The sequence below is a fragment of the Rhinoderma darwinii genome, chromosome 1, assembly GCF_050947455.1.
Source record: "Rhinoderma darwinii isolate aRhiDar2 chromosome 1, aRhiDar2.hap1, whole genome shotgun sequence".
Classification (NCBI taxonomy): Eukaryota; Metazoa; Chordata; class Amphibia; order Anura; family Rhinodermatidae; genus Rhinoderma; species Rhinoderma darwinii.
Genome location: NC_134687.1, coordinates 126,107,985 through 126,134,826, shown reverse-complemented (window position 1 = coordinate 126,134,826; position 26,842 = coordinate 126,107,985). Strand labels below are relative to the sequence as shown.

At 42.6% G+C, this 26,842-nt stretch overlaps 1 protein-coding gene across 3 annotated transcripts in view; it reads right to left on the bottom strand.

Moving 5' to 3' along the window:
- Positions 1-26,842, bottom strand: part of GATB (glutamyl-tRNA amidotransferase subunit B) — a 227,245-nt gene that overhangs the window by 93,218 nt on the left and 107,185 nt on the right. For all 3 annotated transcript variants that reach the window (XR_012880567.1, XM_075849687.1, XM_075849688.1), the window contains exons 6-9: positions 18,568-18,681; positions 18,073-18,157; positions 15,668-15,712; positions 5,219-5,408 (exon numbers count right to left, since the gene is read on the bottom strand). Coding sequence is in view for 2 of the 3 variants with exons in the window: in XM_075849687.1 (XP_075705802.1) it covers positions 5,219-5,408; positions 15,668-15,712; positions 18,073-18,157; positions 18,568-18,681 (434 nt within the window). In the remaining variant the exon portion in view is untranslated. The remainder of the gene's footprint in view (positions 1-5,218; positions 5,409-15,667; positions 15,713-18,072; positions 18,158-18,567; positions 18,682-26,842) is intronic.

Below are 26,842 nucleotides of genomic sequence, written 5' to 3'. Positions count from 1 at the left end.
AGGGCAACTTTTGAACAGGCATATTTGGGCAGTATTTTGCAACAGAATTTAGAAGCCAAAACTAGGAGTGTAGAATAAACAGAGAAAAAGTATTCTTGCACCCCCTGAGGAAGAACACACCGCGAAACGCGCTTTGGGATTTTATGCATGCTGTCCAGGCTTCCATGACTTTTGATATGGGTAAGGTCTTTTTTTGATTCTTCCACTTTCTTGGCTCATAGTATGTTTCTTCCCAGGACCATTGTGTCCATAATTTGATGTTTTTTTTTTTACATGTGGGGATAGCCATCTGCTGAGCAATATACTACCCATTCCATATATCCTTATTTTAAGGACTATAGTCTGTACTGTATTCTCTTCAATACATGGAAAGTCTGATCTCATGCTATAATTTGTAACTTTATAGAGTCGTCTCATTCATCATGTACTTATTTTTAATGTTTGTCCCATTTCTGTGAAACTAATAAAGATTTTGATATATATATATATATATATATATATATATATACACATGACATCTGTAAAAAATGTCTATTAAGGAGTTGTCTTTGCATTGAAAGAGGTAGGATGCCTCTTTAGGAGCATTGCCTAGCCCGTCACTATAATGCTCTAGGAGTTGATATAATTGTAAGAGAAAAAGTATAATAGAAAGATTTATACAACTTCCGTGTTTTGGACCCACTCCTTGTTTTGGCTTACAAATACTGAAGTAAAATACTGCCGTGTGAAAGCCGATGAGCCCTCTCTCCCTTGATCTCAGTGGTCGGACCCCCACCAAATCATAATGTTATGGTATATCATAGAAAAATGTCAGAACATTATTAGATCCGAAGACCCCTTTTAAGTTATGTCAAAGAAAAAAGCTGTGTTAAAAAAAAACAATAAGAGAAGAAGACATATTTTCAACACAGCAAAAACACATACAAATGATAGAGGCACTATGTCGCAGGCCTACCATGTACTTGACACTTGTGTTCTTCTAAATTTTACCTTTAACTGGGTTCTCAGGGCAGCCATAACAATGACGAAGATATTTAATTAGCTCTGTCAATAACGTATACAATGTTGAATAATCCATTCTCTTTTCAGACAGTTAAGTACCCCGTATGATATGCGGTGATGAAAGCACCTATTTTGAACCTTTCCAGCACGCTCCGATAGTTTCTGAATCTTCTTTTCAAACAATAATTGACAACAGGTTGTCATAGAAACAGACTAAGTACAATGTTGTGTGGGCTTCTTCACTAGTTACAACACTGTATAGTCGTAACACCTCCGCTAAGTACTTTTCATTGTAAAGTATTTCCTCTCTAGCACTTACGTTCTGCAGTTTGGTGTCATGTCATCATGAAAAATGCAACTGCATAACTATGCCCATAAAGCTAGTGAGAGGTAAGAAAAATACCAGTAAATGTACGTTATTTTATCAAGTAGTTAAAAAAAATCGTATCACTGAGATATATAATCTGCGTGATTTTTGCTGGACAAGATGTGATTTTTATTGGTACTATTTTGGGGTACATGGGACTTATTGATTAAAAAGGCTCTGTCACCAGATTTTGCAACCCCTATCTGATATTGCAGCAGATCGGCGCTGCAATGTAGATTACAGTAACGTTTTTATTTTAAAACAACGAGCATTTTTGGCCAAGTTATGACCATTTTTGTATTTATGCAAATGAGGCTTGCAAAATTCCAAGTGGGCGTGTTTAAAGTAAAAGTCCAACTGGGCGTGTATTATGTGTGTACATCGGGGCGTTTTTACTACTTTTACTAGCTGGGCGTTCTGACGAGAAGTATCATCCACTTCTCTTGAGAACGCCCAGCTTCTGGCAGTGCAGACACACAGCGTGTTCTCGAGAGATCACGCTGTGTCGTCACTCACAGGTCCTGCATCGTGTTGGACGAGCGAGGACACATCGGCACCAGTGGCTACAGTTGATTCTGCAGCATAATCAGCGTTTGCAGGTAAGTCGTTGTAGCTACTTACCTGCAAACGCTGATGCTGCTGCAGAATCAACTGTAGCCTCTGGTGCCGATGTGTCCTCACTCGTCCGACACGATGCAGGACCTGGGGCAGGAAGTGAGTGACGTCACAGCGTGATCTCTCGAGAACACGCTGTGTGTCTGCACTGCCAGAAGCTGGGCGTTCTGAAGAGAAGTGGATGATACTTCTCGTCAGAACGCCCAGCTAGTAAAAGTAGTAAAAACACCCCGATGTACGCACATAATACACGCCCACTTGGACTTTTACTTTAAACACGCCCACTTGGACTTTTGCAAGCCTCATTTGCATAAATACAAAAATGGTCATAACTTGGCCAAAAATGCTTGTTTTTTAAAAATAAAAACGTTACTGTAATCTACATTGCAGCGCCTATCTGCTGCAATAGCAGATAGGGGTTGCAAAATCTGGTGACAGAGCCTCTTTAAGTTCGAAGGTTAATTTGCAGAACAATGGACAGAGAACAATTATTTTACTGTGCACCTTTTATTTATTTTTTAGTGTTTAATAAACTTTATTTAACTGTATTTAACCTTTTTTTTTTTAGCCCCACTGGGGGACTTCACATAGCGATCTTCTGATCGCTGATATGGTTTGGTAATCTATTAGGCCTTGCCTTTGGCACGGTCTGACTGGCATCATGTCAAGGCAGGCCTAGGGCCCCTTGTTAGGCGCCCAGCAGCCTTGGTAACCCTCCGACGGCCGGCGTTCGCAGGTCACTGATGAGTGACAGACGGAGGCCCCAACCTCTATCAAACCACTTAAATGCAGCGACTGCTATTGGCCACGGCACTTAAGTAGTTAAACGGCCATTACAGAGGGAGCCCGGCTGTAAATCACCACCAGGTTTCCTCTATTGATCGCGATCACGATGTCGTACATGTACGTCATGGTGCCGTAATACAAAAGCATTCCATGACATACATGTCCGATACGTTAAGTGGTTAAAGGGGTTTCTCCACCATACCTTTTTGCCATATTAAGGCCAGGATCAAACACACAATTCTGATGCAGTTACTGTGGCAGTATTTGGCTCAGCTTTTTGAGCCAAAGCCAAAAGTGGATCCAAAAAGAAGAAAAGGTATAAGTTAAAACCGGACGCATCTCCTTTCTTTTGTGTCCACTTTTGTGCTTGGATCAAAAAAATTTGCCAAAAACTGTACAAAAACTGCATCAAAACTGTACATGATCCTGGCCTAAAAGGGGTATTCCAGTCAAAAACATCTATAACCTATCCACTAAATAGGCGATGTTAGATCGGTGGGGTCTGATCAAGCTCCCTGCCACTCCACTGATAGAAAAACAGCGTTAGATGTAGAGTGAAGCTACACTTTAAAGGGCTTTTTCCACCATACAACTTTCATGCTGTATTAACAAGATAAAAAATTGTGATTAGTGAATGAAAAATACTTTAAAGGGTATTTATGCATTGCTTATTTTTGATGTTTCTTGGTTACAGTCTACTGTATATTATAATCCAAATCTGCATTTTCAATTCACTTGATTTTCTCTGAAAACAGATAACAAACTTGTCAGACCATTACCAATAGTTTAGCTGATCTCCTATAATACTGTAGACCAGTTCGTTTTTCACACATGAGGTCACTGTATAGCGGCTGATGTAAAGGAGAGCCTTTCCAGATTGCAAACCCCAAGAACAAATGTTATTCTCTCAGGCTACATGCGCACATTGCGGAATTTGATGCAGAAAATCTGCATTAAAATAGCAGGTAATTCTGCAAGTAAAATCTGTTTTTTCATGCATTTCAAGGTGTAGATTTAATATTTTGAGGCGGAAAAAGTTGCGGATTTTATGCTGTCGATAAATTTGTCAGATACAATTGTGATACGTAAACATAAGATAAATTGACATGCTGCGAATATTAAAATCCACACCGCAGGTCAATTTATGTGTGGGAAAAACTCTGCAATATGTAGATGATATTACTTGAAATCCCATTTACTTTGCTGGTGTTGTATTATGTAGCGGCTTTTCCAAAGGAAAATCCACATGGCAAATCCGCACATATTCCGCATAGTGTGTATATGGCCTTAAGCTTACATAATTGCGTATGTACCTCTGGACTATAATGCAGGCCGTAAAACTAGATAAATAATGCAAAATGACTCAACTTTTTAGAGGATATATGTTTAATTTCAGTAAAAAGACAATAGCTGCATAACAAAGGAATTTGAGTAAAATTGTGGCCGAGGGAGTGTGTGTGTGTGTGTGTGTGTGTGTGTGTGTGTGTGTGTGTGTGTGTATATATATATATATATATATATATATATATATATATATATATATAAAGTTTATTTATTGTAAAAAACAATTACATAAGCGTTTTTGTTTTTTTAACTTTTACTTTCTCTTTTTAATCTCATAGGGGGATTTTTATCTTTCATTTTTTAACTATTATGTGCTGGCATATATCTCTATGCCAGTACATAGACCTGTGTACTGATAGTACACAAGTAGTTGTTAGGGCATACCTAAATTTGCCCTAACCACAGGAAATATGGTCAGACAGCCCTGGGTTCCTTCAATGGACCCTGGGCTGTCTGCCTATACAAGGTAAGGCCTCGATCACGTCACAGGGATTCGCTGTGACGCGATCAAAGGGGAGTCCCCCATCACTCTTTCCCTTCGAGTGCTGTGATCAGCGCTGATCGTGGCATTCAAAATGGTTAACGGCGGAAATATTTGCCGTTGGAGTGGAACTGCAGATTTATATTACAGCTGTTGCCCTATCCTGATTTCATGGGCATACTTGCTATGCCCACATGATCAGCAGGGCGACTATTTTCGTCCTAATGCAGCAACGACCTGCGCTCATGGCGTCCTGCGTTGGAAACCAGTTAACGTGACACTTAACGCGTTAAGAAACTTTAACTTGACTTTTTCCATGGCCTTTCAATGGCTTTTATTGTGTTAAAGAAGTTTTCACTCTTTAGCAAGTTATCAGTGTCAACTTAAAATTTGCTACAACTGTATAGGTTATTTTCTGTGTTTTTCATAAGCTCGGAAAACCCTTTTAACTACATTGTAAGATCAGTTATTAATTTTTAGTAATGCTAAATGGCAGAAGTAGTAGTAGTCTTTAGGTTTCCCATGTGCTGGTAATAGTCACCAAACAATATTCTGAACTGCAGTAATAGTCGATACAATATGAGCTGCACATTAATGGTGAGTAAATAAGGAGGGCCACTTACCACCAAGGTGAAACTATGTTCAGGTAATATTCCATATTGTTCAACAAGCCTCTCCCTGGTAACACTGGGTAGTTCTGGGAGTTCCTGCTTAATCAGATCGATATTTATGACTTGATCAGCACTCATAATAGCTGGTAATGACTTGGCATCATAAAGTATCAGAGGGGGGAGGTTAGGTTCTGGCATAAACCTTTGAAAACAAAAAGATTTAGAAGAATAAGGAAAAACACATTGGAATATAATTAGGAATAGTTGTTTTTTTCTCTCTTAAAGTGTTTTTTTGGAGAGAGAAAATTGACGGCCTATCAATATCTGATCGGTAGGAGTCAAACTTCCAGCACCCCCGTCGATCAGGTGTTTTGAATGGGCCAGAAGATAGGCCGTCAATTTTCTCTGACCGGAAGACCTTATTCAATTACCTAAATTTTCATGTCATCACTATTTTTTGTTCATCTCATGTAATCCTCTAACTTGTATGTCCATGAATTAAATCACCATATGAGAAAAGGGAAAATGGTCGTTACATTTCTCCTGCAGATGTCTACTGTTCGGAGTAAGGCCCCATGCACACGAACGTAAAAACGCCCGTAATTACGGGCCCATAGACTTCTATTGGCCACGGGTACCTTCCCGTTTGCTTACGGGAAGGTGCCCGTGCCGTTGAAAAATATAGAACATGTCCTATTTTTTTATTTTACGGGCCGTGCTACTATACTTTATAATGGGAGCACGGCCCGTAAAAACGTCCGGCTGCCCATGGCCGGCCGTGCCCGTAATTACGGGTCGTAATTACGGGCACGGTCGTGTGCATGAGGCCTAAGACAGGGCAGAGGGAAGCTAGTTTACACTGTATTTGAACTAATGTTACACTATGAAGTGATGTTATGTATATTTCTTATAAAGTATTTACAGTGCTATACACATTAACAACAATTAACCCCTTAATTACGCGGCCTAGTTTGGGCCTTAAGGCTCAGAGCCAATTTTTCAAATCTGACGTGTCACTTTATGTGGTAATAACTCTGGAGTGCTTATACCTATCCAAGCGATTCTGAGATCATTTTCTCGTGACACATTGTACTTTAGGTTAGTGGTAAAATTTGGTCGATATATTCACTGTTTACTTATGAACAATAGCAACATTTAAATACTATTTAGAAAAATTTGCATTTTTCTGAATTTAAATGTATCTGCTTGTAAGACAGATAGTAATACCACACAAAATAGTTACTAGTTCACATTTCCCATATGTCTACTTTATGTTTGCATTGTTTTTTTGAACATTCTTTTATTTTTTCTGGGACGTTACAAGGCTTAGAACATAAGCAGCAATTTCTCATATTTTGAATAAAATGTCAAAAGCCTTTTTAGGTACCAGTTCAGTTCTGAAGTGGTTTTGAGCATCTTATATATTAGAAACCCCCATAAAACACCCCATTTTAAAAACTAGACCCCTCAAAGTATTTAAAAATAGCATTTAGAATGTTTCTTAACCCTTTAGGCGTTTCAAAGTAATTTAAAGCAATGTAGAGGTGACATTTACTAATTATTTTTTTGTTGTCAGAAAATCCTTTTTATTAATTTTTTTTCTGTAAGATAGAAGGAAAAACGCAACTCAATATTTATTTCCCAGATTCTGCCGTTTTTATAAATACCCCACATGTGGCCCTAGTGTCCTAATGGTCTGAAGTACCGGCCTCAGAAGCAAAGGAGCACCTAGAGGATTTTGGGGCCCCCTTTTTATTAGAATATATTTTAGGCACCATGTCAGGTTTGAAGAGGTTTTGTGGTGCCAAAACAGTGGGAAAACCCCCAAAAATTACCCCATTTGGCAAACTACACCCGTCAACGAATTTATTGTGGGGTATAGTATAGTATTTAGACCCCACAGGTTTTTTGTTGCATTTTGTGGAACTAGGCTGTGCAATTGAAAAATCACATATTTTTCAGATAAAAGGTACAAATTTGTAATTTTTACAAGGAATAAAAGAGAAAAAGCACCCCAACATTTTAAAAGCAATTTCTCTCGATTATGGCAGTACCCCATATGTGGTCATACACTGCTGGTTAGACAAGCGGCAGGGCTCCATGTAGATTATGCTGGATTGGTTTCTGGGCGCTATGTCGCATTTGCAGAGCTTCTGAGGTACCAATACAGGGGAAACCCCTTAAAAGTTACCCCATTTTGGAAACTAGATCCCTTGAGGAATTCATTGTACTTTTCATGGGGTGCATACTATTTGATTCTATTTTTTATTCTATTTTTTATGAGACGTGGTGACAAAAAAACAGCAATTCTACTATTGTTTTTTATTCCTTATTTTTACAGTGTTCGCCGTGCGCTATAAATTACATATTCACTTTATTCTGTGTGGCGATACGATAAGTTTATAGTTTGTTTTTTTTGTGTCTTATGGCGTTTGCACAATAAAATACTTTTTATAAAAAATCAATAAAAAATCATTTACTTTTTGTGTTGCCATATTCTAAGAGCCATAACGTTTTTATTTTTCCATCAAGAAAGCCATGTGATGGCTTGTTTTTTGCATAACGAACTGTACTTCTGATCAGTACCTGCGACTTTTTGATCTTTTTTTTTATTCAATTTTTTGGGAGGTGAAGTGACCAAAAAATGGTGATTCTGAGGCGTGGCTTGGACATGGCGCTGACCAGACGTGCTGCTTGAGAGCTCCGCTCCTGCACTCCTTTAACCCGATCATAAGCTCATTAAAAAGCATCCTTTTATTTGCCTAATGGTTAGGAAATCCAAGGCCTCCACGGGGATTCCGTATTGCACTCGGCAGATGTCTGCAGCCGGCTCCATCCAGCGATTTCTGACCGACGTTGCTGCTGGAACATCTTCTAAAATGGCGCCGATGGAGGAGAGGCGAGATGGCACCGGGACCTTGCTTCCTGAGGGGATATCATCTGCGGCTGGCGCTGCTGCATCAGGTACCGTTAGTACCTTCTCCTCACTATCCGGTTCGTCTGGGCGGATTCCCTCCCGGCTGGATGGGGTAACACCGAGCTCTTCTGGGGCTGTGATGGCGCTACCTGCGCGGGACTGCTCGCCACGTGGTGCCTGTCATGGCGGCCGGGTCTCTCCATCATCCTTCCCTCATGTGCTGGGGCCTGCATTGCTGCCTTCTACCTCTCCTACAGCTATGGCTATTCATCCCTCATCTCCACTGGGAGTTTCTACTGTCCTAGGGGATGATTTACAGGGCTTGAGACGACAGTTATCAGCATTACCCACTAAGCAGGACATGGAGCGTTATGTTAACCGTCTTGAGACGACGTACAAGTCAGAGATACAATCTCTTACCACCAATCTATCCCAATTGTCCGATCAAGTGCAGCGTATGGAAAGCGATGTTTCAGTTATCTCACAACAGCAAGTTTCTCATGACGCCCGATTGGATCAACACTCTCATCAGATTCATGCGTTATTTAACCTTGCTGAGGATCATGAGAATCGGAACCGCCACAATAATATTCGGCTTCGGGGTATTCCTGAGGATATCTCTCCGGGTCAACTCATCCCTGCTTTACAGTCTCTATTTAACACCTTACTGGGACGCCCTGCTGATGACCCTCTAAAGCTGGATAGAGCCCACAGGACCCTGGGCCCTCGGAACCCGGATCCTGATAAGCCTAGAGATGTGCTATGCCGTGTCGATTTATTTTCTCTCAAGGAGCAGATAATGAGGAAGGCCCGAGATAAAGGCGAGGTTTTATTACAGGGGGTCAAGATTCAGCTGCTATCTGATTTGTCCAGGATGACTCTGGATAAGCGCAGAGTGCTACGTCCTTTGCTGGATGTGTTGAGGGAGCATGAGATCTCTTATTCTTGGGGTCACCCCTTCCAGCTGCAGGTTCGCAGGGATGGGACATTGCTGAGTGTCTGGGACTCAGGGGATGTTCCGGACTTCTGCGCTGCTCTCCGTTTACCTCGAGTCTCCATACCTGATTGGCCTTATGTTCCCGTTCCGCCGCCGCGTCCACGGTCGCGCAGGAGAGGTCGTTCTCCTGCTTCTCCTATGCGTCATGAGGGTCGCCCCGCTGAGCCGATATGATATCCTTCTTTTGTCTCCTTGCGGTCTGTTGTCAGAGTTCAATGCAACAGCTATTGTGTTCCTCATCGGAAGCAATTGCATTCTGTGTTTCTTATAACCATTGCTGTCTGGGTTTACCTCTCGTTATAAATGATTGCTGCTGGAGATCTGATAGCTAATTGGTGTAGGTTGATTGCTGTTAATGCGCTACAAAAGCGAATGCTTAATATTTCCATAAATTCCATGTATTGCTAACCTGTATGTGCACTTATGATGACATTGAATGTATCCAGGAGTGTTCTCCACTGAGGTATCTTTAGGTCTATACTAATGCTGCATACCTTTGTCTCACTACTATTGGGTATCATGCTAAGTGCCTTGGTTTTCCTTTCTCTTATGTTCTATCGTTATTTGCTTTATTGTAATTTGCCGGGTTGGGGGGTGCGGGGCACTGGCTAGTCCTTGTCCTGACACTTCTCCTCTTAGGGACTCACTGGTTGACTCCGGTGTCTATTAGATTGTTTCTCCTTGAGTAGCTCAAGGAGTGGGTGATTATTTCGCCCGTTCGTCTGTCTTTGTTGTCGTGTCTCCCCTCCTTGTCTGTCTTGTTCTATTCACCACTGCTTTAGCGCATTCTATTTGTGTGCTCATCTGGCTGGAGGAAGTGATGGCACAATTGAATGTCTGTACCTTTAATGCTAGGGGGCTTAATGTCCCGGAAAAACGCTCGCAAATTTTATATAACATGCACAAAGAGCGAGTACATATCTTGTTCCTACAGGAGACTCACTTCCAGGTGGGCCATACGCCACAATTTACAAATCAATATTTCCCGACTTGGTTTCCAGAATCCAAGTCCAAAGGGGCTAGTATATGTCTCCACAAGTCACTCTCTCATAAACTCATTGATGTTTTGGTTGACCCAGGAGGTCGGTATGTTTTTCTCAAATTGTCCATACGCAATAAGATTTTTACTCTGGCTAACTTGTACCTCCCCAATCAGGACCAGGCTAGAGTGGGTCGCTTGTTTTTGAAGAAATTGGAAGAGTTTACCGAGGGCGTTTTAATTGTGGGAGGAGATCTTAATCTGACTTTTGATTCCAGGCTTGATACCTCCTCGGGCAGGTCTACTGTTCCTAAATCACACTTGGGGGCACTAAAGACTATGATGCATTCCATGCAATTGATTGACGTGTGGAGGATTCTGCACCCTCAGGTAAGAGAGTATACTTACTTCTCCCCATTGCATAATATGTACAGTCGGATAGACGCTTTTTTGATTAGTCACCATTTGCTTACCTGGCATCCTACTACTAATGTGGGTCCCATGATCTGGTCAGATCATGCCCCGGTGTTTCTGACTCTTACGTTTCCTGACTCGGTCCCGAATTTTCAGTCTTGGAAACTTAATGACAATCTATTACGGGATACAGTGTGTGTGTCGGCTCTTAAAGGGAATGTGTTGCCAGAAAAACATGTTTTTTTTTTAAAAATTAAACATTTAGTGTGTGGGTGATTAAACATTGTTCAAATTTTTTTTATTTTTTTCACGAGTCAGGAAATATTATAAATTATTTCTAATTTATAATACTACCCATTTTTGGTCACTAGATGGAGCTGTTCCCAAAATTGCAGCATTGCAACATTGGGTTAAAAGCCCTCGCTCTAGTGAGCTCTCAGCATACCCCCCTCCTTTATCCTGGCTAGTGCCGGGATAAACGAGGGGTTTGAAAGGTTTAACCTCCTACACTGTGTGTCGCCATTTTTTGAGGTAACCCACAGTGTAGTAGGTTTACATACAGTAGTAAACACACACAAACACTAACATACATTGAAATCTCTTACCTGCTCCTGCCGCCGCGGCTCCCTCCGGCCCGTCCGCTCCGTTTGCTGCCGCTGTTCCATGTGCACAAGTCCGGAAGCCGCGACCGGAAGTAGTAATATTACTGTCCGGCCGCGACTTCCGGTCCACAGGAAAATGGCGCCGGACGGCGCCAATTTCGAATAGGACTGTGTGGGAGCGGCGCATGCGCAGTTCCCACACAGACGCCGTACACGGCAGTCAATGGGACGGGAGCCGTTCGCAGTCCCTATGGGACTGTGGCTGCCGTATTCCATGTCTGTGTGTGTCGTTAATCGACACACACAGAAATGGAACAAAAAATGGCAGCCCCCATAGGGAAGAAAAAGTGTAAAAATAAGAAACAGTAAAACACAAACACACAAATGAATATAAACGTTTTTATTAAAGCACTAACATCTTTAACATATAAAAAAATTATTTGTGATGACACTGTTCCTTTAAGGACTCGCTTTCCGGGTTTCTCGAGGTCCATGAACATGACACTACCCCCTTGCCACTCCAGTGGGAGGCACTGAAATGTGTCATTAGAGGAGTCCTAATACAACACGGGGCACGTTTGAAGCGAGAGAAAGGGGTAACTATTGCGCGTCTCCTGACTCAGATTCGGGATTTGGAATCATGCCATAAACGAATTCCATCTTCACAGGTTTTTGCGGATCTTACTACAGCGAGAGAATCCTTACGCTCCCTCATAGATCACTCCCACGCCCGGTTTAGGGATCGGATGAGGAAGCACTCCTACGAATTTGCAGACAAGTGTGGTAGGTCTTTGGCGCGGATATTGCATCCCCGTACACAAGCGTCCTACATCCCTAAAATTCTATCTCCCTCAGGCAACGAGGTTCATGACCCGGCGGGTATTACTGATTGCTTTAGACATTATTACTCGGCCTTATATAATATTAAAGGTCAATTTCACGATATGCAGGCTGAGGCGTTGCGGGATAAAATCGATCATTATGTGCACAATACTGCGTTGCCGTCTTTGGAGGATGTGGAGGCTTCGGGGCTTGAGGAAGATTTTGTGGAATCAGAAGTGGAGCGTGCTATTGGAGAATCACCCTTGGGCAAGAGTCCAGGGCCCGATGGGTTTAACAACAAATTCTATAAGACATTTAAGGCTCAACTGGCTCCCTTTTTGACGAAAGTCTTTAATTCTGTGTCTTCCTTGTGTCCCTTTGCGCCCCAGTCCCTCGAGGCTCACATCACCCTTTTACCAAAGCCAGGCAAGGATCCAACATCTTGCGCTAACTTCAGACCCATTTCACTAATTAATGTAGATGTAAAACTTTTCACGAAGTTGCTTGCCTCTCGTTTGTCACCGTTGTTGCCTGGCCTGATACTGGATGATCAGGTGGGGTTCGTTATGTGGTCGGGAAGCGCGGGATAACACTAATAAAACTCTCCTTTTAACATCATACTGCCAATCCCGTAAGATACCGATGTGCTTACTCTCGGTAGATGCCGAAAAAGCCTTTGACAGAGTGCACTGGGTGTTCCTTCGCAGTGTCCTGGCGCAGGTTGGCCTTGGCACTACTATGGTGGATAGGATAATGGCATTATACAATAGACCTACGGCTCGGGTTCGTGTTAATGGACTTCTATCTGATTCCTTGTCTATTGCTAATGGCACGAGACAGGGGTGCCCACTCTCGCCTCTATTATATGTTCTGGTCATGGAACACCTGGCCGTGGCACTGCGGAGCAACCCTAATGTTAATGGTGTACGTGTTGGATCACAGCATCATAAACTGGCGCTTTATGCAGACGACCTCCTTGTATACATTACAACTCCCATGATCTCTTTGCCATCTTTGACTGAGGAATTTGAGCGTTTTGGTCATCTAAGCAATTTTAAAGTTAATTATTCTAAATCTGAGGCCTTGAATATATCCCTTGATGCTCCTCTGGCTACCCATCCCGCTCGGGTTTTCCCATTCAAATGGCAAACTACGTCCTTAAAATACCTGGGGGTGCATGTTCCCACGCAACAGGCAGACCTGTTCGCCTTGAATTATACGCCTATTCTGCAGCGTACTTTGAAGGAATTGGCAGAGTATGGTGGAAACCGTATGTCATGGTTTGGGCGTATCAACGCGGTCAAAATGGATATTTTGCCCAAATTTTTATACCTTTTCCAGACTGTCCCTATTGTGTACCATCAGGCTTTTTCAAGACCTTACACAGGGCCATAACTAAATTTGTGTGGGGCTCCTCTAAGCCTCGCATCCGTTTTGCTGTCCTTAGTCGTCCAAAAGTAGATGGGGGCGCGGGTCTTCCAGACTTTAAACGATACCATCAAGCTGCATTGATTATGAGGGTAGTGGATTGGTTCCGCCGGAAATGGGTGCGCATCGAAAGAGACATGTCTCCTCTTGCATTGTCCTCTCTGCCGTGGTTGACTGTCCTACAGCGCCATATGCTATCTTTGCCTTTCCTCACACGTCAGTTTCTTGTAGTCTGGGAGCGAATCTTTGGTGCTGCGGGCCTTGTTCATTGCCCGGGTCCTCTGACTCCTCTCTTTGACAACCCCTCCTTCCCTCCGGCGGTGGGTGTTGATACATTCCTCTGTTGGGAGAGAGGGTGGATATTTGGCCGAGACCCTTACTCCTGACGGGGCCATCTTATCAATGAATGTTGTCTCTGGGGCCTGCCCGGGGAGACGATCAACCTGGTGGTCATACTTACAGTTGCGTTCCTATCTCTCTTCCATGGAAGACTGTCTGGAGTTGTTACAGGAGAGGACTCCTTTGGAACATTATTTGTCTTTATCAACTGCCCCTTCTCATGTCTTGTGCTATTTACATGGGATTCTCCCAAATTTTCTTTCTCTCAACTGTCCTTCACTACTGCATGGGACGAGGAAATGGGGGTTCAACATTCTGAAGAGGAATGGGGTACTTCTTTCTTTTTAGCTCACAAACTACCAACGTCTTGCTTTGCTCAAGAAAAAAACTACAAAATACTCACCCGGTGGTATCGTTGTCCTGCTTTGTTGCATAGGATATTTCCTGATGTGTCTGCTGATTGTTGGAGGTGTGGGGAGGCTCCTGGAACCATGTTGCATATTTGGTGGGACTGTCCCAGGATACGTCCCTTCTGGGGAAAGATTTTTGACTTGGGCAACAAGCTCTTTCACACTGAGGTCCCGACCTCGGCTTCTATAGGATTACTCTCCATGGTTCCTGGATCACTCCCACACCTCAAAAGGGGTGTCTTTAGGCATTTCCTGACTGCGGCGAGAACGGTGATACCTCGTCACAGGAAGTCTCATACTGTTCCTTCTTTGACGGAATGGGTAACAGAGGTGAACGGGATTATGAGGATGGAGGAATTGCTGTCCGCTGACAGGGGCAAGTCTGTGTTCTTCGTCCAAACTTGGGCAGTGTGGTCTGGATTCCGGGGTGGTACTGATCTACCTCTCTGGCTGGATGGAAGGTTCTGAGCAACTTCTGTGATCTTACTCCATGCGCTATGTCTGTTTGTGTTTCCCTTTGTTGTCTGGTGTCTTGTGTTGGTCTTATAATATCTTTGTGGCTCTTATACGTACCAACTCTTATTTCACTGGGGCCTGGTCCCCATGTTTATTGCACTATCTTGATGTGAACATGGTACAGTTAGTACCACTGTATTTTGATTCATACGCACTTTTGATGGCTGGGAGGTTACCTCCCATTGATGTTCATGCATATACTGTTCATATACTGTTTTATATTTTTATTGCGTGCAAATTTTTTTTTGCCCAATATTGTACAATGTTTTATATGCGTAGTGCAGTGTATTAGAGCTGTCAGCCACTTACTAACAGCAAGCATAGTGGGTCCTGACTTTGTCAGGACCCACTAGGCTTCTGTAGGTGGCATAGCCGGAGGCCATTGTTAGGCCTCTGGTCGCCAAAGCAACCATCGGCGCCCGCGATATTATCGTGGGACGTCAATGGTGCTTTAACCCCTAAGAAGCCGCGATCATTATTGAATGTGGCTTCTAAGGGGTTTATCAGCGGGGACCACCGCAATCGGTCCGTGCACACTAAGCTGTGGTAGCCTGTTGTCAAAAACAGCTGGCATCACAGCTCAAACACACGCCGGGGGAAAGGTGGCGCTGTGTGAAATCAAGTCAGTAATATTACTGAGCTGATCGCGAACGATGCGCTCAGCACGACGTAATAGTACTGAGCTGAGCGGGAAGGGGTTAAACTTCCAAAATCTGCATTGCCATGCATTGTACAAGAGGTTTAAGTAATATTCTGCACAAATAGAAAAACTCAAGATAATATTACAGAGCTCCTATATCAATCTATCTATCCCTGCTATTCTATAACCTCAAATGTAACGTACCTGCAAACTTGTTATTTCGACCAGTTGCGTACATGAGAAATTGCAGATTTAAGAGGCATCATATTCCAAATTCCATTTGTGTTCATGCTACAAACCTCAGCATTAGCCGCAAGTTTGTAGGAACAAAAATACACATAACACAGTAGGCGTTTATTTTTTAATGATTTGCAAGAGATTCAAAATATATACAAACCTGTAATCTTGCTTTCCTTCCTTGTCCCTCATAGGTATGGTAACACTTAAAAATATACAAAGGGGGATAAAAATCATGTGAAATAAGGCATACAACATGTAAAATGTTTAAAGAGGCTCTGTCACCACATTATAAGTGCCCTATCTCCTATATAAGAAGATCGGCGCTATAATGTAGGTGACCGTAATGCTTTTTATTTAGAAAAACAATCTATTTTAAACCGCTTTATGAGCGATTTTTAGCTTTATGCAAATGAGTTTCTTAATGCCCAAGTGGGCGTGTTTTTACTTTAGACCAAGTTGTACAGAGGAGTGTATGACGCTGACCAATCAGCATCATACACTTCTCTCCATTCATTTACACTGCACTAGCGATATAGTTATATCGCTATGTGCAGTCACTTACACAAACACTAACATTACTGCAGTAATGTTCAGGATTCTGAATAAACATCACGTCCAGGCTGGTAGTGATGTATATTCATTATCAGGACAATGCAGTAACGTTATAGTGTGTTTATGTGGCTGCACATAGCGATATAGCTATATCGCTAGTGCTGTGTAAATGAATGGAGAGAAGTGTATGACGCTGATTGGTCAGCGTCATACACTCCTCTGTACAACGCCCACTTGGTCTAAAGTAAAAACACGCCCACTTGGGCATTAAGAAACTAATTAGCATAAAGCTAAAAATCGCTCATAAAGTGGTTTAAAATAGATTGTTTTTCTAAATAAAAAGCATTACTATCACCTATATTATAGCGCCGATCTTCTTATATAGGAGATAGGGCACTTATAATGTGGTGACAGAGCCTCTTTAAATTAAATATTTTAGCTCCTTTGTTGAAACAGAACGCTATGGCTACACAGCAATAGTTTTTATGCTACAGTACAATCTCAGCAATGTCGACACATTCATAGTAAAATGAATGCTAACATATAAAAATGTTACACGTTTAAAGGGGTTGTTTGGTATAGAAACCCCATTTTCAAATACCCTTCTACAGGATTCTGAGGTAATAGAGGTGGCTCCCTTGTTCAGGGACCCTCATCTGTTAGCCAAAGAGGAGAGCAGCTAAAAAGGGCCTGTTTAACTACATTGGACCAGGAACATCTATACATTACACGGACAGGCAATTGATTTCAAAGAGACATGTATAATGCTGTATTTTCCCTGCGATGGTGTTGTAGGGTAAATGATCACATACTGCCAGGTCAACCAACAGATTAAAGTTGATTGTTGGTGGTACCAGCTGCGGGACAGCCTATTATCAGGTTATCACTGTGGGACCCTCCTAAGGAAAAGGTATTTTTCCCGAAGGCGATAACCTGTTTAATTTGTAGGTCTTTCGCTTGTTGCTTGATGGCAGAATCTGTATCAAAGAATTGGCACATGTAGACTACGTTCATTCAACAAACTCAAGGTTATTTATTTTTATGTTTTTTTTAATGTTTACTCATGATGAGTTGTGTTCTTTCCACTAACATCAAATGAGGGTTGAGGTAATAGATAAAAACCTCAACCCTCCTGGCTCAATCTCTGAATTCCTTGACAGCTTTACCTCCTAGCTTGAACACATCCTCTCATCTAACCAATGCACAAAAAAATCCATGGAGACTCCAACATAGCTACCGAGGACACCAATAATTCATAACTTGGTAGGCTTTCTATCCTAAGTATACATTTTGCCAGACACACCTCAGGCCTAGTCCTCTCTCTATATGTTCTACATATGTTCATTAGTTAATTATCTTCATACATGTCACAACTGAAATAGCAGCCACCTCTCTGCCTATGCTCTTCTTATGGCTACTACTATACCGTTATTTGGCCATAACATTGAGCAACCACGCTGTCTAACTGCATTGTAGTTTTATTTTTATTTGTGGTTCGTCTTTTTGATTAATTGAATAAAGATTAGTACTAAATGAGAAGTCAATATTAGGATTTTGCATTTGTTAGTTGGGAAAAACTTGCTTTATTTGCCTTTTCGCAATTTTTGTAAATAAAATTTGACTATTTCCCCGCCAACTAATAGGGTCTCCCAGTGTGCTATCCCTGGACTCATCTCAACGAATTTTAACATACAATATCTCTACCTCTCTCCTCTTCCCCAAAAACTTGCCTATATGCATGGGCTTCTCCAGCCTTTTGCTTAGGAATTCATGGGGTCTAAGCTTATTGACGCATTGATGACATTTTCAAAATGACCCCATGTCGAAAAACGTAGCAAAGTGCATTTGCATGTTTGAATTGAGGAGTATCATGAGTGATAACTGGCAGCCAATATCTTATGTGTATGGCCACATTAATACCTTTTGATGGAAGTAGTATAAGAAATCAGAATTTTTGGAATTGATGATCTAGTAAAAAGAAGGACATATGGAAGACAAACTACTTCTTACCCAAGTTTGTAGTCAAAGGCCCTTGTTTCATTCAGAATCGTACCACCATTATCAAGTATTTCTGTTTGTCTTTTAATTTCATAATCTATATAGAAGGAAGAAGACAGATTAATGTTCAAAATTCATAGCCATAAACTCTCAATATCTAAAAGCAGAATGTAACATTTGTAAAAACAAGGAAAATTATGGCTCAGATATTTCATTTTCTCCTTACTGCTGGAGAAATGACAATTTGGTAACTAATTTTACTTGCAGTTTTCATAAATAACCCCAAGAGTATCATATGAAACAGCTCTTATACAATAATTTTGCAGGACTAATAACTCAGCTTGTATGCACTAATTACGGAGTCTAACAACCTTATGTTCAAGTTTTAGTACTGGAAATAAACTGCCTGTAGTGTGTATCATTGAATAATAATAATACTAATAAAGTAAGTTAATTTCTTCAAAATTATATGCAGATTATCTAGAAATTGAAAAATTGGTGCAGTACCGATTGCTTTTGCTAGAAAGCGTGCACTGTTTATGTTCTTAACTTCTGTCCTCACACCATATGGCTCACCAGGATGATGAACAGAAATGTTTGCATCAACTCTCAATTGGCCCTCTGGAATGAAAAAAAGAAGAGAATAAACCAAAATGAAAATGCTGCTTTCAAGGGTAAAGTAGAAAATTAACCCATTAGAAATATAGTAATTATGGGTTAGTCTAAGGCCTCCTTCATATCTGTGATGGAGGCTCCGTTAGGTGCTTGTGTCACAGATCCGGCCGAAAATACAGGAATAGCACAGAATGCTGTGCTATAGTTTCCGGTAAAACCATGGGCACCCCGACGAAACTCCACCAGTTCTGTCGGCCACTGGTGGTGTCTGTGGTGCAATTGAACCGGCTCTTCCAGTATTTACATTGTTCTGCTCCTCTGACGCAGCAGAACAATGGAAAGCCGAATGCAGGTGTAAACCCAGCCTTAACTTTACTATTCTATTTTACTTTGTGGTAAAAATACAACAAAATATTTTACACTCATCTTTTTATAAGTGAAAACAACATCATTAACTACAGTAAAAAAATATCCTGACAATTGTTACCAATTCCACAGCCTTGACTTCAAAGGGAATGTATAACCTAGATTTTTTCTTTTACTAATTAAAATCAGATACTGAAACATATTTATTTTTTGTAATCTGTTATTTTCTTATTGTGTATTTGTTTTATTCTATTTTCTTTACATGATATTTAGGGGATCTTCTTTTTTTATTAATATGGGGGAAATTATATATATACACACACACACACACACACACACACACACACACACACACACACACACACACACACACACACAGTTCAGTGCAAAAGTTTTAGGCAGTTGTGGAAAAATGCTGCAAAGTAAGAATGCTTTAAATGTAGATATGTTAAAAGTTTTTTTTATCAATTAACAAAATACAAAGTAAATGAACAGAAAATAAATCAAAATCAAATCAATATTTGGTGTGACCACCCTTTGCCTTCAATACAGCATCAATTCTTCTAGGTACAATTGCATAAAGTCCTGGATTTTGAAGGATTCTAGTCAGGTGTATGATTAACCAATTATACCAAACAGGTGATAAGGATCATCATTTTCATATGTAGGTTGATACACAGTAATTAACTGTGACAAAACAGCTGTGTAGGAGGCTTAAAACTGGGTGAGGAACAGCCATACTATGCTACAAAGGTGTCACGGTCCTGGGGTATGTGGATCCAGTAGGCCAATCCGCCGTAGCGGAGTTGCAACCGACCAAACAACAGCCTATGGAAAAGTCTTTTTGCACAAGAGTAACTGTAAGAGTCCAGACAGACACGAGGTGTAGCAGACGCTTTGGCACAGATGGTTTGTGGCACAGATGAAGCTTGACGTGGCAGATGGCACCAGAAGTGGCAGATGACACCAGATGTGGCAGATGACACCAGATGTGGCAGATGAGGCACACACGACTCCAACAACAGGCTTAGGCTCAGGAACAAACAGCAACAGGGTACTGGAAGCAGGATACCGGAATACTGGGAGCAGGATACAACTGTGGGACCATTTGCAATACGAAAATGGGTAGATAACAACAACGATAAGTTAAAGAGTGGAAGAGCGGAGCCCTTTTTATAGTCCAGGGGGATCTGGGAATTGATTAGGATTTTTTTTGCATGTGCACGTGCTGGCCCTTTAAGGCCAGGGCCGAGCGTGCGCACCCTAGATTACACTGCAGAGCAGTACGGCTGTGTGTGGTGTGGTCTCCGGGGAGGGAGACTCCGGCAAGAAGTCGGAAGTCCGTGGTCGTCGGGAGGTAAGGGAAGGCTGCGGTCCATTACAAAAGGTGAGGTTGTGGAATAAGGTTTCATGTCATAGGTCCACCATGACAAGTCTGAGCACAGCAACAAGACACAGTTATACTGGACCAGCAAGGTCTCTCCCCGGCAAAGATTTCAAAGCAGACTGGGGTTTCAAGATGTGCTGTTAAAGATGTGCTGTTCACCTTTGGAGAAGCACAAAGAAATGGGCAACGTTGAGGGCCGTAGATGCAGTGGTCTGCCAAGGAAACTTAATGCAGCAGATCAAAGACTCTTCATGCTCACTTCCCTTCGAAATAAGAAAATGTCCAGCAGTACCATCAGCTAAGAACTGCCAGATACCAGTGGAACGCAGGTATATCCATCTACTGTTCGGAGAAGTTTGGCCAGAAGTGGTCTACATGGAAAAAAAGCCATACATTCGACTTGGAAACAAGGCCAAGCGATTCGACTGCTCAAAAACATAGGAACTGGTGTGCAGAAAATGGCAGCAGGGGCTGTAGACTGATGAGTCAAAATATTAAATATTTAGCTGTAACAGAAGGAAGAAATTATGGAGAGCGGTACAATCATGAGTGTCTGCAGGCAACAGTGAAGCATGGTGGAGGTTCGTTGCAAGTTTGGGGCTGCATTTCGGCAATCAGAGTTAGGGATTTGGTCAGGATTAGTGGTGTCCTCAATGCTGAGAAATACAGTCAGATACTTATTCATCATGCAATACAATTAGTGAGGCGTCTGATTGGCTCCAAATTTATTCTGCAGCAGGAGAATGACCCCAAACATACAGCCAATGTCATTAAGAACTATCTTCAGTATAAAGAAGAACAAGGAGTCCTGGAAGTAATGATATGTCCCCCACAGAGCCTGGATCTCAACATCATCGAGTCTGTCTAGGATTATATGAAGAGAGGATATAAGGATTTGAGGACGCCTACATCCATAGAAGATCTGTGGTTAGTTCTCCAAAATGTTTGGAACAACCTCCCTGTGTGCAAGTGTAGCTAGAAGAATTGATGCTGTTTTGAAGGCAAAGGGTGGTCAGACCAAATATTGATTTGATTTAGATTTCTCTTCTGATCATTCACTTTGTATTTTGTTTATTGATAAAATAAACTATTAACACTTCTACTTTTTAAAGCATTCTTACACTGCAGCATTTTTCCACAACTGCCTAAAACGTTTGCACTGTACTGTACGTATGTATATGTATGTACAGGGTGGGCCATTTATATGGATACACCTAAATAAAATGGGAATAGTTGGTGATATTAACTTCCTGTTTGTGGCACATTAGTATATGGGAGGGGGGAAACTTTTCAAGCTGGGTGTTGACCATGGTGGCCATTTTGAAGTCGGCCATTTTGTATCCAACTTTAGTTTTTTCAATGGGAAGAGGGTCATGTGACACATCAAACTTATCGAGAATTTCCCAAGAAAAACAATGGTGTGCTTGGTTTTAACGTTACTTTATTCTTTCATGAGTTATTTACAAGCTTCTCTTTGTTTACAGCCATTGACATGTCGCAGAGGTTAACTCGTGAGGAGCGGATAGAAATTGTGTTGATGTCTGGAGAACGCAGTACCCGGGTCATTGCAGCAGATTTCAATGCAAGACACCCTACAAAACCACCCATCTCCCATGCTACAGTTTGCAAACTGCTTGCTAAGTTTCGTGAAACTGGTTCAGTGTTGGATTTGCCCAAATGAGGACGCATGAAAACTGTCACTAATGAAGAAACATCAGTGGCTGTCCTAGCTTCATTCAGCAAGAGCCCACAGCGTAGCACTCACCGCATGTCACTGGAGAGTGGCATCAGTCGAACATCCCTTCGGCGGATATTAGCTACTCACAAATGGCACCCTTACAAACTCCAGCTGCTACAGCATCTCAACGAGGATGACCCAGATCGGCACACTGAATTTGCAGAATGGGCAAAATAAAAATTGGAACAGGACCCTCAGTTTACACAGAACATTTTGTTCAGCGATGAGGCAAACTTTTATGTGAATGGTGAAGTTAACAAACAATACCACCGCTATTGGTCTGACACAAACCCACATTGGATAGATCCCTCCAAGACTGTTGGAACACAAAAATTGATGGTATGGTGTGGTATATGGGGTACAAAGATAGTGGGGCCATTCTTCATCAATGGAAACCTCAAGGCCACGGGATATCTGAAATTGCTACATGATGATGTGTTTCCCTCTTTATGCACTGAAGCTGGCACGTTCCCTGAGTTTTTCCAGCAAGATGGTGCACCACCACATTATGGGTGTCAGGTCCGAGCATTCCTAGATGAACAGTTTCCTGGAAAGTGGATTGGTCGTCGTGGGCCAGTTGAATGGCCCTCTAGGTCTCCCGATCTGACCCCCTTAGACTTTTATCTTTGGGGTCATCTGAAGGCAATTGTCTATGCTGTGAAGATACGAGATGTGCAGCAACTGAAACTACGGATACTGGAAGCCTGTGCTAGCATTTCTTCTGCGGTGTTGCTATCAGTGTGTGAAGAGTGGGAGAAGAGGGTTGCATTGACAATCCAACACAATGGGCAGCACTTTGAACACATTTTATAAGTGGTCATAAACTTGTAAATAACTCATGAAAGAATAAAGTAACGTTAAAACCAAGTACACCATTGTTTTTCTTGTGAAATTCTCGATAAGTTTGATGTGTCACATGACCCTCTTCCCATTGAAAAAACTAAAGTTGGATACAAAATGGCCGACTTCAAAATGGCCACCATGGTCAACACCCAGCTTGAAAAGTTTCCCCCCTCCCATATACTAATGTGCCACAAACAGGAAGTTAATATCACCAACTATTCCCATTTTATTTAGGTGTATCCATATAAATGGCCCACCCTGTACATACATATACATACGTACAGTACAATGCAACCCTCTTCTCCCACTCTTCACACACTGATAGCAACACCGCAGAAGAAATGCTAGCACAGGCTTCCAGTATCCGTAGTTTCAGTTGCTGCACATCTCGTATCTTCACAGCATAGACAATTGCCTTCAGATGACCCCAAAGATAAAAGTCTAAGGGGGTCAGATCGGGAGACCTAGAGGGCCATTCAACTGGCCCACGACGACCAATCCACTTTCCAGGAAACTGTTCATCTAGGAATGCTCGGACCTGACACCCATAATGTGGTGGTGCACCATCTTGCTGGAAAAACTCAGGGAACGTGCCAGCTTCAGTGCATAAAGAGGGAAACACATCATCATGTAGCAATTTCAGATATCCCGTGGCCTTGAGGTTTCCATTGATGAAGAATGGCCCCACTATCTTTGTACCCCATATACCACACCATACCATCAATTTTTGTGTTCCAACAGTCTTGGAGGGATCTATCCAATGTGGGTTTGTGTCAGACCAATAGCGGTGGTATTGTTTGTTAACTTCACCATTCACATAAAAGTTTGCCTCATCGCTGAACAAAATGTTCTGTGTAAACTGAGGGTCCTGTTCCAATTTTTATTTTGCCCATTCTGCAAATTCAGTGCGCCGATCTGGGTCATCCTCGTTGAGATGCTGTAGCAGCTGGAGTTTGTAAGGGTGCCATTTGTGAGTAGCTAATATCCGCCGAAGGGATGTTCGACTGATGCCACTCTCCAGTGACATGCGGTGAGTGCTACGCTGTGGGCTCTTGCTGAATGAAGCTAGGACAGCCACTGATGTTTCTTCATTAGTGACAGTTTTCATGCGTCCTCATTTGGGCAAATCCAACACTGAACCAGTTTCACGAAACTTAGCAAGCAGTTTGCAAACTGTAGCATGGGAGATGGGTGGTTTTGTAGGGTGTCTTGCATTGAAATCTGCTGCAATGACCCGGGTACTGCGTTCTCCAGACATCAACACAATTTCTATCCGCTCCTCACGAGTTAACCTCTGCGACATGTCAATGGCTGTAAACAAAGAGAAGCTTGTAAATAACTCATGAAAGAATAAAGTAACGTTAAAACCAAGCACACCATTGTTTTTCTTGGGAAATTCTCGATAAGTTTGATGTGTCACATGACCCTCTTCCCATTGAAAAAACTAAAGTTGGATACAAAATGGCCGACTTCAAAATGGCCGCCATGGTCAACACCGAGCTTGAAAAGTTTCCCCCCTCCCATATACTAATGTGCCACAAACAGGAAGTTAATATCACCAACCATTCCCATTTTATTTAGGTGCATCCATATAAATGGCCCACCCTGTATGTATGTATGTATATATATATATATATATATATATATATATATATATATAAAAACAAAGTAGAAGCAGCACCGTTTTCTTTAGTATCGGGTGCACAGGTTCTTGTTCAGACACACGACCAGTGTCCCAAATAGCCAGCAACAATTCCAAATTCAGTGATAGATAGGATCACTTTAATCACCCCTTGCGACGTTTCAACCCTACTCAATGGGGTCTTTCTCAAGCTTGAGAAAGACCCCATTGAGTAGGGTTGAAACGTCGCAAGGGGTGATTAAAGTGATCCTATCTATCACTGAATTTGGAGTGCTATCTTGTCTTTTGGAATTGTTGCTATATATATATATATATATATATATTTTAAAAAAACAAAGTAGAAGCAGCACCGTTTTCTTTAGTATCGGGTGCACAGGTTCTTGTTCAGACACACGACCAGTGTCCCAAATAGCCAGCAACAATTCCAAAAGACAAGACAGCACTCCAAATTCAGTGATAGATAGGATCACTTTAATCACCCCTTGCGACAATTCAACCCTACTCAATGGGGTCTTTCTCAAGCTTGTGCTCCAAGTGGCGCTATCTATACTGGAAGGGGGGGTTGCTATCTACAGGGGGGCTGTGGGCTGTGTGGCACTACCTACAAAAAAGGACAACTGTGCAGGAGCACACAAAATACCCAGCTTTCCCGGCTATCAAAAAAAAGTGTGGAAATAAACTAAGATATAACTTTTATTTAATCTAGCTAAAAGGATTGATCCTTTAGTCAGACTAAATAAAAGTTATATCTTAGTTTATTTCCACACATTTATTTGATAGCTGGGAAAGCTGGGTATTTTGTGTGCTCCTGCATAGTTGTCCTTTTTTGAATGTCTATTGCCCGCCAGCTATCAGGGTCATTTCGTAGTACTTGCACTACCTACAAGGGGGCTGTGGGCCGTGTGGCACTACCTACCAGGGGGATGTGGGTCACTACCAACCAGGGGGCCATGGGGCACTACCAACCAGGGGGCCATGGGGCACTACCAACCAGTGGGCTGCGTGGCACTACCGACCAGGGGGCTGTGGCCTGTGTGGCACTACCGACCAGGGGGCTGTGTGGCACTACAACCAGGGGGCTGTGTGGCACTATCAACCAGGGGGCTGTGTGGCACTACCAACCAGGGGGCTGTGTGGCACTACCAACCAGGGGGCTGTGTGGCACTACCAACCAGGGGGCTGTGTGGCACTACCAACCAGGGGGCTGTGTGGCACTACCAACCAGGGGGCTGTGTGGCACTACCAACCAGGGGGCTGTGTGGCACTACCAACCAGGGGGCTGTGTGGCACTACCAACCAGGGGGCTGTGTGGCACTACCAACCAGGGGGCTGTGTGGCACTACCAACCAGGGGGCTGTGTGGCACTACCAACCAGGGGGCTGTGTGGCACTACCAACCAGGGAGCTGTGTGGCACTACCAACCAGGGAGCTGTGTGGCACTACCAACCAGGGGGCTGTGTGGCACTACCAACCAGGGGGCTGTGTGGCACTACCAACCAGGGGGCTGTGTGGCACTACCAACCAGGGGGCTGTGTGGCACTACCAACCAGGGGGCTGTGTGGCACTACCAACCAGGGGGCTGTGTAGCACTACCAACCAGGGGGCTTTGGGGAACTATCAACCAGGGTGCTGTGGGGCAATACCAACCAGTGGGCTGTGTGGCACTACCAACCAGGGGGCTTTGGGGCACTACCAACCAGGGGGCGGTGGGGCACTACCAACCAGGGGGCGGTGGGGCACTACCAACCAGGGGGCGGTGGGGCACTACCAACCAGGGGGCGGTGGGGCACTCCCTACCAGGGGGCTGTGTGGCACACCCTACCAGTGGTCTTTGCGACACTTCCTACCAGGGGGCTGTGCGGCACTCCCTACAGGGGGCTGTGCGGCACTCCCTACAGTGGATATAAAAAGTATACACACCCCTGTTAAAATGCCAGGTTTTTGTCATGTCAAAAAATCAGTACAAGATTAATAATTTCAGAACATTTTCCACCTTTAATGTGACCCATAGTCTGTACAATTCCATAGAAAAACAACCTGAAATAATTTAGAGGGTTAAAATAAAAATAACAAAACTACAATAATGTGGTTGCATAAGTGTAAAAACCCTCTTATAATTGGGGATGTGGTCAGAATTAGCCAATCACATTTAAACTCATTATAAATAGTAGTCAGTACACAGCTGCCATTA